Source organism: Mustela nigripes, chromosome 8 (genome assembly GCF_022355385.1).
Source record: "Mustela nigripes isolate SB6536 chromosome 8, MUSNIG.SB6536, whole genome shotgun sequence".
NCBI classification, from domain to species: Eukaryota; Metazoa; Chordata; class Mammalia; order Carnivora; family Mustelidae; genus Mustela; species Mustela nigripes.
Genome location: NC_081564.1, coordinates 16,146,390 through 16,163,719, shown reverse-complemented (window position 1 = coordinate 16,163,719; position 17,330 = coordinate 16,146,390). Strand labels below are relative to the sequence as shown.

General features: G+C 49.3%; 1 protein-coding gene across 1 annotated transcript; it reads right to left on the bottom strand.

Annotated features, from left to right (window-relative positions):
* Window positions 1-806: 806 nt before the first annotated feature.
* On the bottom strand, window positions 807-12,745 carry UNC119B (unc-119 lipid binding chaperone B). The gene is made up of 5 exons (XM_059408597.1): window positions 12,473-12,745; window positions 9,986-10,099; window positions 7,348-7,459; window positions 7,042-7,214; window positions 807-4,586 (listed from the first exon to the last, which is right to left on the bottom strand). The coding sequence occupies exons 1-5, from the start codon at window positions 12,714-12,716 to the stop codon at window positions 4,474-4,476; spliced, it is 756 nt and encodes a 251-aa protein (XP_059264580.1). The 5' UTR covers window positions 12,717-12,745; the 3' UTR covers window positions 807-4,473.
* Between the last annotated feature and the right edge of the window lie 4,585 nt (window positions 12,746-17,330).

The following is a 17,330-nucleotide window of genomic DNA, read 5'->3' as shown; positions in this document are numbered from 1 at the left end:
TGTGGTTGGCTAATGCTCCAAGGCTTTACTTACCTCTCTGCTGCCCTGCCCCAAGGCCTGCAAGAAGGAAAAGGCAGAAGGGGAAATCAGGGAAAGGACACCAGCCAATGACTGCTTCTGCTGCCACAGACCATCCAAACCAGACTTACTTTAACAGTGTATTGTCACCCTACACAACAGTGTTAGTTTTATATTACAAGTATGCCAATTTCCCTGTAGAGACAGAAACCAGATAATGGTTTCACGGGAACTGGCCTTTGAGGGAACTTTGTGGGGGGTGAAACAACAGCCCTGGATCATGACCGTGATGGGGTAATAAAGCTGCATGTTCGTCCCGATGTAGCTTAAACCAGGGGAGTTCTACCAGTAAATGGACACCTCAATAACCCTAACGTTAAAATTACATATTTCTCAAAGCCGCCCCCCCCCAGCAAAACAAAGCAAAAAGGGGCACCTGGGTGGCTCAGTTGGTTAAGTGTCTGCCTTTGGCTCAGGTCATGGTCTCAGAGTCCTGGGATGGAGCCCCACGTTGGGTTCCCTGCTTGGAGTAGGTCTGCTTCTCCCTCTCCCTCTGCCTGCTGCTCCCCTTGCTTGTGCTTACTTTCTCTCTGTCAAATAAATTAAAAAAAAAAAAAAAAAGCAACAATATTAAACCTAGAGCCCAATACTGTTCCTTGATGATTCTACAAATCAGCTATACTCCTGATTTACAGAAAGGTCGTGTAAAGAAACTCAAAGCCCACCTCCACCCCACACCTGCTCCCTCCAGCAACCCACAGGACCCAGATGACAAGAGAAGAGGCACGTACTGTGAAAATCTTTTATTACTGTCTCTTGTGGCAAAATAACATTTTGTACAAATAAGTCACCTAGTTTACTCTGGACACAAAGACAATACAAACTGGAATGAAGATCTTAGGTGAAGGGGAAAGAGGAGGGAGGACAGATCTGGTCATTGACATTTCTTATATTCTGTGAAAAATAGATTTACGGGGAAAAAAATAGACTTTCACAACTTCAATGACTTTACATGATCCTTTGTAAAACAAGGGGTTAAATCCGCCTCCACCAGAACCTTCTTGGGGCACAGATGTTCTGTGACATGGAATGTGAAGAAACGATGAGCGAAGGCGCTCAGCAGGGACCGCAGCAGCCTCTGCATCCGGAATGCTTGGGCCCCGGCAAGGAATCCGTGCTGTGGTTCTGGGGACAGACTGTCTCCAGTCCCCAGACCTCACTGCCATCATGGTGACAAGAGCCACCAAAAGAAAGTGACTTGACAAGAGAAAAAAAAAAGAGTAACCTGGCAGCCTCTTGGGGATGGCAGGACACACTAAGGCAAGACTCCCCCCCCAACTTGTCTGTTACACACCACCTATTAAATCCAGCCCAGAAACCAATTCCACTTCAACTGGAAAAGCTGACGATTTCCCGTCACTGCCATTTCAAGAATCACTAGTCTACAGTTAGCCCCACCTTCCCTAAATCACTGCCCCTGCTGGAGAACCAGACAGCCCAAAGGCTGGAGGTGTCTTTCTGGAGTTCTGCAGGCCCCCAATGCTGCTTTCTCTCAAGGTACCACTGAGCTAACACATAAGGACAGGACGGCCTACTTTAGCCCACAACTACTTTTACTGGTTATTTCTTCTGTCAGCTCTTTAAGGACAAAATGAGATCAACAGGGATCTTCTTTGGAGAAGCAAGAAGGGCATCACAGCCCAAAGGCTCCAAGGAAAAGAGAGATGTTCTTCCTGGAGATTCCAAGGCAGAGGGACAGGAGCAGGACTGCGGAAGAAAAGGTGCAGGCACCCGGCCCCGTGGCACCGGGAGGGCCTGCCAGGCTGCTGGAACATATCCCTCCAGGAGCTGCCACTCAGATGCCAGCTCCGAACAGGAGACACGGTCTCCCGTGCAGGTCACTTTTCCCCTTCCCCCTGTAGCATCCCCAGACAACTACTCTCAACAGGCCCAATTCCTTACTAACATGGCCTCCGGATTCAACTTCTGACTGCTTCAGCTACTTTCAGAGAAAGGAGGACTTCCAAGTCTCTCCCCAGGTCAGGTCCAAAAGCTTGAATTCCAAACTCACCCTGGTTAACACCCCAGAGCAGTGATGCTTCTCGAGATTTCTTGAATACTGAGACACAAGAACCCAGACTACCAGGTACAGAACACCAGACAGACCTCCTGGACCCGAAGGCATATCCCTGTCCTCCTGGGCAGAGAGGGAGCACAAGGCCTCAAGATGGTCTCCAGGGAGACCAAGGCAAGCTAATGGGGAAGAGGATAGAGCACTGCTCAAGCCAGAATGCCTGCCTCCCCTGCCCTCCCCATAGCAATGGCGAACACTGCATGTAAGAGATGGCCCACTAGTCCACAAGACCGTGGTCTGCCCTGGGACACATTTCCAAGACACACGCTATTGAGCGGAGCTCTGGACAGCTCCGGAAACCACATCCTAGATAATTAAATGTCAAAGAGTAGCAAATCTCCCAATGAGGCTACTGTCCCACAGAGAGGGGGTGACTCTGAAGCTCAGTAAGCACAGACAAATCGGCTAGAGGAGCCACAGGGAGATCCAGGGAAGGAGGCAATACTGATGTCCATCCATAGACGGGGAGGGAGGGAGGACAATGCAGCTCTTCCCAGCAGCAAGTGGGGCAGAGCCACAGTAAGGCACCTGGATTTGTAGTTGACTCCAGTTCTGAGAGTCACCTGGTCTGGCGATGAGGAAAGCGTGCACAGGGTGCCTGGTTTCTTCCGTCCCTCAGTGGCTGGATCCAGTGCCAGCACACAGGGGGAAGGGTTTTCCCAGCGAGAGAGCCGCCAGCACCTGGCACAGCCCAGACTCTGGCTGGGACACAGCACTGGGCCCAGGTTCAAGGCCACTCACACTCTAGAATCCAAAGAGGGAGCAACACTGGTTAGTGAATGCACGGGAGGCTTCTGCGGCCGAGCGCCGGCCCTTCTATCCTGGGCCCCGTGTGGCCTTTGTCCCCAGCACCTTGGGAGACTGCTCCCCTTCGGCTACTCTGATGCTTCACAGGGACTAGGACCACACACACGGGCCCCTCCTATCAATGTGAAGCCCCGGCCACAGCAACAATCTTATCAGAGGGTCAGCCCCCCAGTCAGACAACCAGGAGGCGCGGAGGTGGTAAGAAGCCATCCAGGAAGGGTATGAAGACAAAAGCAGCCCACGAGGAAGTGCGAGGAAGGTTTTCTGAGAACTCCTTCTGAGAGCCACCTTTGGCTACTTTGTCCACCCTTTCCAAACACCCGAAAGCATTCCCAGCTAGCAGTAGGAAGGATCAGAATATGCGTTACTGAGATCTGACCTGTCAGGATGGTCCCAGAAATTACTTCAGGAGAATGGCAGACAGGAAAATCCTCCTAAATAAGAAATCTACAGAGTTTCAGAGGCAAGTCCGCATCGAAAGCCAATCCTGCAGGCTCTCCCGTGTAGGGAAAATCAAATCCCTTCTTTAAGCAGCTGCTGGTCTGTAACTATCCCGGGCCCCAACATGAGCCAGATTAGCCCCAGGTGCCTCTTTAATACTATCAGAAGTCTAACCACACATCACATATGCTGGGAACACCATGGTCCTCTTATAAAATCTCCCCAAAAGAAGATTGGGGAACAAAACGAAACACAAAATACAAGGCCTGCTGCAGCCTCAAGAGATCCTACTGTTCTAAGAGCACAAAACCGATGGTCTATTTCAGGAGATACTCGGAAGTAAGAGCCAGGACAAGCAGAGCAAACTCATCTGTCCTCCAAGATGGGCAACAGGAAGGCACGGCCAGGCTGAAACCTCAGCGTGTACCTAGGAGGGCTGGTAGAGGATCCTAGAAGTCCGACAGAGAAGCAGGCCTCGCCACGACACAGACCTTTCAGTTTGGCAGCCCTAGCGGCCCCTAGCGCCCCCACTCTTGGTGCCCCTCCACCACCCTCTTTCCAGTTGCTGTAGAACTACACACAAGCTGAGGTCAGACTATGCTGACAGCAGCACTGTGAGAGGAGGAAGCGCCTAGAAGAGGCCCGGTTTCAGTTTCTCGCTGAGCCCAGGATCCTACAGAGAAGCCCCTGAGCCAGGAGGCGGCCAGAGCCTCCTCACCCTGACGCAGCTACACCACAAAGACCCAGGCTCACCAGCACAACCAGCAGGCAACTAGGAACTAGGACAACAGGAAAACAAACTTGCTTTCTTCTCTGGACTCCAGGAGACTGACCCTAATTCTTTACTCTAGTACCTCTGTGACCTACAGGGCAGGGAAAAGGGAAGAAAAAATACTGGGGAAGAAAACACAGCACTGCTTGGCACCTCTCTTGAGCGCAGGAAACTACCACCCCAGTCCTGGCTTCCTGGGACCAGGCTCCAGACATGTGCTGAGGAACAGCAGGTTCAATTGCCTCTGTGTGCCAGGACCTTGGGCCACAGCAAAGCACCTCCCCGTCTGTTCCTGCAGCGGTCACTGGCCTCCGTTATAGGCATAGTCGGCCTTGTTGTGCATTATCAGCTTGTTGTCGACAAAGTAGAAGCTGTCAGAGCGGGTCTCATAGGGGTTTTCAATCATCAGACGAACTGCAAGTCAAAGAAAGGGAAACAGCAAGAACACACGTGTGAGTCCGCCCCCTGGGCTAGGTGGGAAAAACCACAATAATAATTCATAAGCCCACCCTGGACAGCTGCAGAGAGCCACAGAGGCCCCCAAATGAAACACGATACCCACCTCAACGTAAGGATGCAAGCAACCCTGATGTGGCACTCCCGGGGCATCTCCAGCCCTTCGTCAGAACCCCAGGGAAACAGGATCGTCCTTTTGCCAACATGGACCATCAAAGACTGTTTACTCAGTACTTTGGTCTGTCCCCCACCTCTAGACATTCTGGTCCAAATTCCACAAGCTGTGCCTCATGGGGCCCCCTTCCTGGGGCTCTGCTGACAACCAAAGGAAGCCTAGGTGTGCATGAGTGCGGGGGGACCACAGGTGAGGAGCCTTTAACAGGCATGGCTCGGCGTACTAAATCGCAAATGATCCCTCGAAAGACCTGCTATCTTGGGATCCAGATTTAAATCTTCTGTTTGCTCAGGCAACTGCCCAGACGTCTTCAGGCATAACAGAGAGTCAAGACAATGAACAGTCACTACCTCTGATCGTTCTGAGTTAATGATCACGTGCTATTCTGGTTCCTCTGGAGGAAACATGCTTGTTTACCACAATTCTCAAAAGATGAAACAGATTGTTTAAAGTCCTTTGAACCCACTCAGGCTGAAGTTATTTGGTTTATATCCAGATTATTGACCTCCACACTTTTTCAGCATATTTGGTTTCAAGAAGAAAAGTCCTACTGCCTTGGATAAAAACTGGAAAAAATATACACGATCCTTTCTTGCAAGCTGTCTACAGCTCCTGGCCCAGTGTGGGGAGCAGGGTCAGCTGCAGTCATAAACAGCTGGCCCCACGTCGGCAATCCTTGTTTTATCTGGAAACAGCACCATCAGTGTGAGTGAAGAATATTCTGGTTCTCGGAATGTAACCGTTTTAAGGATCTGGGATTCTGAGAAAACCAGTCAGTGTGTGTAGATCCTTCCCTATAATTCAGCCAAACTCCCCCTATCACAGGATCCTGCTCACAGTCTCATTGTTCTGCAGCCATTTTCGCTAGTTACCAACGAGAACGCTGAGCGCGCTCCACCAGTCACAGGAATGATAAAGCCTGATCTTTCTCTCCATGAGTCCACCTCTTCCCTTTCTTCAGCTTCTCACTCTGGTGCCTCCCCAGTTTTTCCTCCCCAGAACTACAGGATTAACTCTTCCTAAGACACTGCTTCCATCCGGCCACTCCTGCTGCTCCAAACTCCATAATAATTCCCCATTTCCTGCAGGTCTATTCTGACAGCAGAGGATGAGGAAGCCCTCTGATTCTAGTTAGCGCCCAGCTTCACTTCTCCCCCCTGACGAAGGAGGAAGGGGAGGGCAAACAAAGAGTGCCAGGCAGGAGCGAATGACCAGAACACAGTGAAAAACCAGAGGCTTGGAGAGGTGCTCCAGCTAACACTAGGCCCAGGGATGGTCAGGGGCCTCCCCTCCTCTCCCTCAGTCATCCCTTTCCTCCAGGAGGCACCTAAAGCAAACAGCCTCCATTATTTTTTTTTTTTTCCACAGACAGTCCTTTTGATACAGTGAATAATGTTTTCCCCTTTGGGGGCACGTGTAAATGGATTTCCAACTGTTTTTTTTTTTTTAGTTTTTTTTTTTAAAGATTTTATTTATTTATTTGACAGACAGAGATCACAAGTAGGCAGAGAGGCAGGCAGAGAGAGAGAGAGAGAGAGAGGGAAGCAGGCTTCCTGCGGAGCAGGGAGCCCGATGCGGGGCTCGATCCCAGGACCCTGAGATCATGACCCGAGCCGAAGGCAGCAGCCCAAACCACTGAGCCACCCAGGCGCCCCTTTTTTAAATTTTTTTTAACATGTACTCTATTATTAGCCCCAGAGGTACAGGTCTGTGAATCGTCAGGCGTACACACTTCACAGCACTCACGATAGCACATACCCACCCCATTTCCACAACCCAACCGCCCTCTCCCTACCTGCCTCCCCTGGAAACCCTCGGTTTGTTTTGTGAGATTAAGAGTCTCTTATGGTTTGTCTCCCTCCCGATCCCATCCTGTTTCATTTCTTCCTTCCCACCCCCCACATTGCCTTTCCAATTCCTCATATCAGGAAGATCATATGATAACTGTCTTTCTCTCATTGACTTATTTCGCTCGGCACAATACCCTCTAGTTCCATCCACATCATTGCAAATGACAGCCTGCATTATTAAAACCTTCGATGCTCCCATACAGGCAGAGTTTGAAACCCTAGACAAGAGTGCTAGGGAATGAGAAGCCTGAGGTCAAATGCCTAGAAAGGCATCTTGTCACCGCCTCCCTGCTCTGCCAAATGAGGACATTGGACCAGATAGGACTCCAAGGTTTGTTCCTTCCAGCCCTAAGACTCTAGAATGGTACAGAAATCAAGCGATACATACTGACATCCTCTGAAAGCTGGGGAAACTCATAGATATGTTCACAAGTGTTCCTACTGCTGGGGATGCAGAAGCCGAAATCGAAGTCAAAGTTTTTCAGCAAGTGTTCCCGGAAATAGTGCCGCTCGATCATCCGAAAGTTCGACACAGGTTTGTCTCCCACTGTGAACTCCACTCTGCAAAATAAAAATTTGTGAGCCCCGCTTGGCCTCCTCCCTCCTCCCTTCTCTAAAGCCAATCCAGAACCCAACAGAGAACATTCTTTGTGGACAAGCAAGTGTTCTCCCCTCCAGAAATACTGGTACTCACGTCGCCCCGACTGTCCGGAGGCGGAGAAAGGCTGGTGTGAACTGATAGCGGACAAAACGTCCTGCGCTGATATCCACGTCTCCACCTTCGTCGTCTTCCTCCTCCTCTTGGTCTGAAAGAGAACACAGCGACTTGAGTGTACGGTCTTGGCGCCACTGGTCCCAACAGCACAACCAATGGACGGTACTAACACCCACAGCAGGACGGCCAATATCGACTGCGCCTTTGATACAGACCAGGCCTTGTGCTGATCACTTCCCAGGGTCCTCAGAACAACCCTGTGGGGTGTCATCATCATCTCCATGTTACAGATCAGGATGCAGAAGCTCAGAGACGTTAAGTCATACATACACAGTCTCCCAAATAGTAAATGGAGGAAGCAGGGATTTGAACCCAGGGACTCGAAGCTTGTTCTCAAACACTAAACTATTTACCTTTTATGTAGCTTAGGGGTCTGGGCCATATCCTAAGGCAGCCAGCCTGGAATACAAGCCAGGAGCTAGGCCCCTGGCATGGTGGACAGCATACAGATAGGTCTGCTGGTGATGAGGGGCACTGCTAGCTGCCAACCAGAAGAATAAGACTATAAAGGTTGAAACTCAGCTGCCAACCAGAAGAATAAGACTATAAAGGTTGAAACTCGTCAAAAGGCCAATTCAAAGAATGCAAAAATTTCTGACAGGCAGCAAAGACAACCCCTAGAAATACTCTTGTTATTTAAGTGCAAGAAACAGGCCTCCAGACTTGGGATATTGTAAAGCCTGCTACAGGCCACGCCAGGTCTAACACCAACTACCTGGGAAAGAGCGAGGCTGATGGGCAATGGACCGAAATGCGGGACCTGAATGAGGGTGACTCTAGCCCATTCCGGAACCCAGAAACTGGAAGTTCTGTAAAATGAGCCAGAGAACCATTCTAATGTGAAAAACAAGTAGTAGCCATCCAGTATCCAGCAAAAGTATTTTCTCCAGGTATAGACTGAATGTGGGTGCAACTTATCTTTTAGTCCCAAACATCTCCACCTATGACAACCCCAAGAGCATATGGGCAACACTGAGCAGGGGTTCAGAGCCAGCCCCTGGAGCATCCTCGTTCCAACAATGTGATTCGGAGAAAATCAGACCAAATCTTCTCAGGGATTCAAACTCCTCAGAATGAGTGCAGCAGGAGGTTACAATTTGGTGGGAGCATACTCTAAGTGAATCAAGTTCTTAAAGGTAAAGACTGGAAAAGTTGAAAATCAGGGGCGCCTGGGTGGCTCAGTGGGTTAAGCCGCTGCCTTCGGCTCAGGTCATGATCTCAGAGTCCTGGGATCGAGTCCCGCATCGGGCTCTCTGCTCAGCAGAGAGCCTGCTTCCCTCTCTCTCTCTGCCTGCCTCTCCATCTACTTGTGATTTCTCTCTGTCAAATAAATAAATAAAATCTTTAAAAAAAGAAAAAAAAGAAAAGTTGAAAATCAAGGATCTGCAGCTGACTGTCTTGAGACAGTTCAATTTTATACTGAAATGACTACTACGGGCCCCGTCTAATCCGAGTCTACACACCTGAAGCGGCCCTGGGGTCCTTGAAACGTCCAAAGTGCTGGGACGTGTCACCCAGAGATGTGAACGCCACATCACCAGAAAGAAGCTGGCTGGCCCTGATCCTCCCAACTCCAGCTAAGTCCCCACCAGCTGGAGTCGTGGGGTGCCTCAGTCAGCTTTAGATTATGAGAGCATAAAGGATGCCGGATGGGGCTGGAGCTGCAGCCTTGGCTGTACAACGAACCTGAGCTGAGACCTTCTCAGGAAAGCCTTTTGACCCACGCAGGATACTAATACCTGCTTCACCAAATTTACAGGCTCTTTCTGAGCAGCAAATCAGATGAGAAGAGCTTTGCAAAAAAAATTATGAATACAGACTTCAGTGAATACTCTGGAGTCATCTGTGCTGGAGTTCTAACAACGAACACCAGAGGGTGCTCCGTCTCCTGTGATGAGCTCCAAGACAGACAGGAGGTCCCTTGGCCAGGAATGAGTCACCCTGGGGCTACATCACAAGCACGGGAAGCATCTATTCAAAGCTAATTTAAGGAATCCCAAGTAGTTCATAGGTCTGGGCTTTCCAGTCACCAGAAAATGGTGAAGATTAAAACCCAAACTATACTTACAGGGAAATAGGAGGAAAGCGATGGAGAAGATGGGGAGCCTGGCCTGGGACTCTCAACATCATCCTTCCAGCATCCCCAGGAACCAAGGTTCAGGGGAATCTTTCCTCATTCTACTTTAATTCCAATGTTTCCTTTGCTAAGTGGAGGCAACATGGTAAGATGAACAAGCACAGGACCTTAGGAAAGTCACTTGGAAATTCTGGGCCTGTTTCCTTACCTGTAAAATGGGAAAAATAGCTCCTCCCAGAAATGGGAGGATTAGAGAGCCCGATGCAAACAGAAACACGTGTACAACCAGCAGAGGGTACATACTCAACAAATACCAGCCTCTCAGTGCTTCTGAGCAGCAGGGCGGACAGGCCAGGCTTCAGGAGGAGGCCTGGCAGCAGACATGCTGGAGTCCAAGCCGGTGGACACAATGGCTCTCACAGATGGAAGCCAAGAGCCTCGGAGACATTCTCAAGGAGGAGCGACCATACTGAGGCCTACCTGAAACACAGGGTTTGGCGATCTCAAAGAGCACTGTCCCTGTCTCCAAGTCTCGAATTTTGAAACGAGTGAAATCAATACTGTAGATGTTATCCTCAGGTTTACATAAATAATCTGAAAATAAGAGACAAACGCTGTTAAATAGCCCTCCAAAACTACCATTTCCTTCTTTCTTAAGTTTTGAAGCAAACTCAGGGTTTTTCTTCTTACACAATTCACTTAAAATACACCCCAAAACTTCCTCTTATGTTATTAGCAAAAGTTGTGTGACAAGAGTAAGGGGACTGAAGAAAGAAAAAAAGAGCATGGATTTGGATGGGATGAAATAATATCATAACACTTTTAGAGACAGGGAAGCTCAAGGGGGCTTCCTTTGGAAACACCCCCAAAAATGGCCTACAAAGCTTCCATGATCTATTAACTTTTTTTTTAAGGACAGAATTTTTTTACAAATCCATTTGAAAACTTTATGCCGATCTAATGGCCAATATAGTGCCTGTCTGCCAGCCATATCGCACAGCAAAAAGCAGTTGCAGACAACCTGCAAATATAAATGAGTATGGCTGTAGTCCAATAAAACTATTTACAGAAGCTGAAATATAAATTGCATATAACCACGTGTGCTGAGATCTTTTTTCCCCCTCTACTATTTAAAAATGTAAAAACCATTCTTAGCTTGTGGACTGCACAAAATCAGGCGGTGGGCCATACCTACATGGGTGACAGGGCAGATCTGCTGGAAGGACACTGGGCCAAAGTGCAGTGGAGTCCGTGACTACCTGAGCAGCTTATCAATATGATACCCATCATAGAAAACTTCCCTGATTTCTTTCTAAGACAACTCCTGATAGCATCTTCTCCACAACTCATTTGAGCACTTTTTCTTACATTGTTCGCTTGTGTTAGCTGTTCCACATTTTACAAGCTGTCTTTCCAATAATATGGCAAACTTTAAAGCCGCTGATGATCTGTAAATCCTAAAAAGACTGAGATGGGTTCTGCACCTTTCGAGGGTATTCAATAAATAACTTGTTGAATGGAACAGACATGAACAAAATCCAGAGGTCACCGACTCTGACCTGTGGCTCTCTCCAGTAGGCTTCTGGGGTGAGTCTGAGCACAAGTACCAACCCCAAGCTCCTACACCTGAGTGTCCACTGAGAATGCCACGTAGGGCCAGGCATTAGAATGGCCCGATTCACCCTTGGTATCAGGAGAAAGCAGGAGGCTAGAATGCTGAGGTGCTGAGCACTTCCGGACCTTCAGAGCCCCAAATGAAAATGGGGACAGAACAGAAGTAGCGTTTTCACAATGTTTCAGTAAACTGATTAGCAAGACCTTCTAAAGATATACTCAGGCATGCAAAGGACAGGCCAAATCACAGGAACTGCCACCAGCTACCTGAGGTACACTTGAGCAGCAGCGTTCATCATCACCATCATCACCATCACCACCACCACCACCACCACCACCACCACCACCACCACCACCACCACCACCACCACCACCACCACCCCGCCCCCAGCCCCAACAGCTAAAGCAAGCTGGGTTTAACCAGGGAGGGGGGAAATGGCAGCAAGGAAAAGGGCGGCAAGTCAGGGTTGGCTTGGGAGAGAACACGAATAGGGAGGAGAGCCAAGACAGGGGGTGGGCAATGTATTTCTTCCCAGCCTTCCTTATTATCAATGAAACCCTGTGCGATGGTTGCATTTCGGGCAAGAAATGCATTTCTTAAACCCTGACACGTTCTTAATTTACTAGAACAGGTGTCAAAAGCCGGAGTCACATTTTGGACTGGGTACATAAACTGAAACTTCATTACATATTTTCTAATGTGGGAGTTTTCACTTTGCATGAAATGCCATGGCAATATGTTTGAGGAAGGAAAGGGCCCCCCACCCCTGCACACAAAGGGGCAAGGCTTGGGACCAAAGGAGTAAGGGGGCCAAGGAAGGCTGGAGAGGGGCCTGTCAGGGGACGGGGTGGAGGGAAAGGCAGAGAAAGCAGGTAGAGGTCTGGGCCGGCAGAGGCTGCACAGGCTGGGAGTGGGCAGGCTGAGGGAGCCTGGCTGAGCAGGAAGTTCACTGGTACCTGTGGGTCTCCCAGGACGAGGGGGCAACGGTCCCACTTAACCAGGTTCAGGAGGCTCCCCTTAAGCTAAGGGGGCTCCCTACCCAAAGGGATCCAGCTTAGGAGGAGAACGGCCCGGCCTGGAGGCCCAGCTGGGGCCCGCCCCTGAGGAGCCTGGCGTGGCCGGACACAGGAGAGCGCGGTCAAGCTCAAGGCGAACCCCTTTCCAACCAGGTCTGGGTAAGAGTGGGGAGCACCGAGCTGGCCCGTCTAAGAGCCGGGCGACGCGGCCTGGCCGGCTGAGGGGGCCTGGGTGGTCCCCCGGGCCGGTCAGGTGGCGAGCGGCCGGCTCCGCTGAAAACGACAAGGGGCCCGGGGCCCGGTGCGAGGGTAGGGCGCGGTCGGGCCGGCACTCACTCTCGGTGACCCGGCTGAGGCGAAGGACGTGCTCGGGCCGGATGGTGTCGAGAGCCAACAGCTCCTGCTCCGTGACCGCCGCCCCGATGCCGTCCTCTGCCGCGTGGTGGGGCGCCTGCCGCCGCGCCTTGAGTCGGTTCAGGACGCCGCCGCCAGTCTTCTTCTTCTCTTCCTTGCCGGTCACCAGCCCCCCAGACCCAGCCGCCGACCCCGCGGCCGCAGCCTTAGGGTTCGACCCGCTCATCTCTCCGCCGCCAAGATGGCCGCCGCCTCCGCAGCGCCGTAACTATGGAGAGCGGGGGCGGGGCCCCGAGGGGCACCCGGGGGCGGGGCGGGGCGGGATGGGGGCGGGGGCGGGGCCTGCGGGCAGGGGCCAGCCGCCTGCTCTACCCACTCGGTCCCCGCCAGGTGTGAGCCCTAGTGGCCGCGGGTGCCAACCCATCAGACTCCATCAGAACCCCCAAGATCACCCCAAATGTCTTTAAAATATTTCATATAGTCAAATGACTTTGTCATGTAAACTACACAAGGCATCTTGAGGAAATGTTTTCTGATCTTTAGCACAAAAGTTAAAACAAGTGCTTGCTATGCAACAGCGGCTTCCCAATTAGATTACCATTTCTAAACCTTACTGTGTCAGGCTTTGAGCTAGACATCAGGTTAGACTACAAGAAATATGAGAATATGAACCAGGGCTGGGATTAGGTCCACCTTATTCACTATTGTAGTCTGGCTGTAGAGTTCATGTCTGACATAGTTGGTGCTCAATAGGACTGCATGAGTGAGTGAAGGAATGCCCTGCTATGAAGGAGCACCCCTTTGTTGGGGAAGACTGTGAAGTACAGATTTCATTATGTGGACACTCCTCTTGACCAGCCCAGCATGAATGAACTAGAAGATGAACCAGACTGCTAACTAATTGCTCTAACAGAGGTACAGCAATGGTGCAGAACACACAGGAGTGGTCTGACCCAATGGAAGAGGCTTCACAGAGGTAACATCTGCACAGAACCCTGGAAGTTAATCACAATTTCACTAAGTGGAGTAGGTGGACCAGGGGGTTTGGGCAGGCAGATGGAGGGTGGTTCAGGCTGCCCTCTCACACCCCAAGTGGCTCCTTCTCTAGACATTCTGGGCCAACAATCTTCTGTGTTAAAGACCTGGGTCCAAATGTTGTACTGCATCTGCTAGGTCAGGTATCACCTCTCAGCCAGACTGATCAGAGTGAAACTCCACCCCTTTCCCCTGAGACCAGCTTCAAGACTTGGTTTTTGCCAGGCCTGGCTGAGTCCCTCTCACTTTATGTAAGGGGCTTGGGAGGGGCTGACAGGCCTAGCCCAGTTCCTGGACAAAATCCAAACCTGACTCCACCCAGGGAGGCCCAGCCTAGTGGAACAGTGTAAGGCCAAGTTCCTATCTAAATGTCGCCCTATCTTAGAGAGATTACCACTGGGTGGCATTTACCAAACCATTCAGGGAAATTTTATTTATTTATTTATAAAGATTTTATTTATTTGAGAGAATGAGAGATCACGAGCAGGGGGAGGGGTAGAGGGAGGAGCAGACTCTCCGCTGAGCAGGGAGACCCCATGCGGACTCAATCCCAGGACCCTGTGATCATGACCAGAGCCAAAGGCAGACCCTTAACTGACTGAGCCACCCGGGAGCCCAGTTCAGGAAAATTTTAATAGATGTGTACAAAGAATTAAAGTCCTTCCCTTTGCAAACAATTCTTTTTAAACCACGAATCAGTGAATGGTTACTGAAGAATTTCCAGAACTTTTAATATGCTATTTAATTGTGAATCACTAGGAGAGAGGCTCAGCTTGCAGCCATTTCCCACACTCACTTGCTCACTAAAACTTTGTTCTCAGAACACTACGACTAGTTACCTGGATCCCCGCTTTCATTTCTAGGGATGATAACAAATGTATTACCCCCCTCCTTACCTGCAACTTCAGATCCTTTAGCACAAAGATGTTTACCACAAGCCACATGTAACACTGAAAAATTACAATAAATTATAGTTGCATCCATTCATGTTATGCAGCTGTTAAAAAGAATGAGATCCATCTATGCCAGTATAGAGAGCTTAAAGATATATTAAGTGGTGGGGGGGAACAAGGCACAGAATCCCACTTGTTTAAAAATAAAAAGGACATGGATATACAGATTTATATTTGTAACTGCAAAGGAAAAATTCTGGAAATTCACTAAAGTGTTAACTCCTCTGAAGAGGAGAGCATTAGAAGGAACTCAAATGGAAATGTGGGGTGCCTGGGTGGCTCAGAGGGTTAAGCCTCTGCCTTCGGCTCAGGTCATAGTCCCAGGGTCCTTGGATTGAGCCCCACATCGGGCTCTCTGCTCAGTGGGGAGCCTGCTTCTCCCTCCCTCTCTGCCTGCTGCTCTACTTGTGATCTCCCTCTCTGTCAAATAAATAAAATCTTTAAAAAAATAAAAAATAAAAAAATAAAATGGGAATGTATTCACTTTTGACACGAGAGCTACTTATGTTCTGTTTTATCACAGCAGGCATAAGATCATGGGTTGCTCGTATATTAAAAAAATATCTTAGGATCTCTGGAAGAAAATGCTAAGCCAAAGTAGCCTTAGCTTCTCTTAAAATTTAAAAGCAACTTAACACTTGATCACTTCTTTTCAAAAGAAAGTTAAATAAAAAGTGTCATATAGGGGCGCCTGGTGGCTCAGTCATTAGGCGTCTGCCTTCGGCTCAGGTCATGGCCAGAGTCATGGGATCAAGCCCCGATCTCGGGCTCCCTGCTCAGCGGGAAGCCTGCTTTTCCCTCTCCTGCTCCCCCTGTTTGTGTTCCCTCTCTGACTGTATCTCTCTCTGTGAAATAAATATTAAAATCTTTTAAAAAAAAAAACAAACCTGCCATATAAGGGAGTTAGGGCCTGTACTCTCTCCAGATGCCACCTATGAACTGTGATTAAAAGGCTAAAAAAAAGGAAAAGGCTGTCTTCAGAAAAGACACACAAAAATAATACATATATAATATAGTACATGTATTATATATAATATATAATATATATAATAATATAGTGTTATGTATTTTATATATTATACATATACAGAAGGAGCAGGAAAAACAAGGGCTATAAACTCCAATCTACCTCTGCTTCTCTTCACCAAATCTTCCTGCGGTCTATCAAAAGGCTCTTTTAACAAAATTTTGGGAAGTACATAAACTAAAGCTGTATTTGGGGGAGAGAGGACAACCGAGACCTACTGCATTAAATAGTAACCCCAGGTTCTACCCCTGGGCTAGACAGGTGAAGACTGGAGTGGAAAGAATGGCCTTCCTTTCACCGCAGCTCTGCAAGTCCCTCTCCTTCAGCTGGCTATCTTCCTCACTGTAAGAAGTGTGACAGGGGCTGTTTTCCAGGGCAGCCCCAGGGTAACCAGGCAGTCTGCCTCAGATCAGACCAGGCAGGTGCGGCCTGGAGCTGGTGCAGCCAAGGTAAGCAAGACATCAAAGGGCTTTTTTCTGGCAAGACAGGGAAATTCAGTCCTCCTCCCTACTGCCTCCTAAAGGTGCCATGCCTCGAGTCAGTGGGTTAGGCTGCGGCTGCAGGCTGGCCTTGTGGTCTGGGACTGAGAGCTGGTATTTTCCTAGTATCCTAGTCACCACTCTCCCTAGCTAAGGGTTGTTTTTACAAAGCATTAATTTATTATTTATAACCCACCTGTTTCCAAAAAGGATATCTGGCCTATTCCCAAGTCATACAGTGCAAGATTGGAGAGTAAAAATTCATGGAGCCTCGTGAAGGGTAGTACTTTCAAATCTGTAAATGCATGTACTGTTTAAACCCAGTAATTCCCTAATGGAGTCTGAAGAAACACTTGTAAGTGTGCATAATATGTGAAAATATGTGCATATGGACATATAGAAAAAATACATATAAAAGGAAATATACACATTGGACTGTCACCTGTATTATCCTCTAGGGATTAGACAGGTAGATATGAGAATGAGGGAGTTTTCACATTTTGCACCCCATGAAACTTTAAAAAATATATGTTTATGAATTTCCTGTATCAGTAAGTCTTAAAGGGTTACTTTCTTTTCCAGAGAAGGAATGATATGATAAACCTCCATGTAACCATCACCCAGCATCATTAGTTACCTTCCTTCAAACAATTCTTAAAGGACAGCCCGTGGCGGCGAGAAGTTCGACAGTCCCAGTCAGTCCTCACTCGGCCACTGACCAGCTGTGGGACTTCGCCTGGGTCATCCATCCCCTCTGAGCCTTCCTTTCCCCTCCTTTGCAAGTGGAGCCAGTCACACATCTCCCCGAGGGCTGTAGTGAAGAGACAAGAAACCGCAACGAAAAGCACGACCCTGGTGTCAGGAAGTATGTCTCATGAACGGTCACTCTGCCAACCTATTTCAGCGGCCCTTCTGCAGGACCCCTCTGTGGAGGGCATGAAGACACGGAGCTGGACGGGAGAGCATGCTGACTGGAAAGAGCTGGGGAAAAACGAGCTGGGGACCGGGTTTGAGAAAGTGACACATGGACTCCAGAGGCAACAGCAAGAATCCGAGAAGAGCAAGTCTGAGCACAAGGCCAAGCGGAAAATCAAGTGGGGTTATTTTTTTTACTAACATACGCGTGGGCAGCAACACACAAAACTATGGCTCTTGGGCCCCGATTCCTGCAGTGAGGTGCCTCGCATCTCGGGTTGCTAGAGAGCAGAGGCAATCCTGCTCCAGAACCTCCCTGCTCCACCTCCTCTCCGCCTTGACCCCTCACCACTAAAAGCAACAAGATTTCCAGTAAATGTGGGGAAAACTCATCTCTCTTCCTCTGTAAAAGGTGGAGGGGGGCGGGGTAC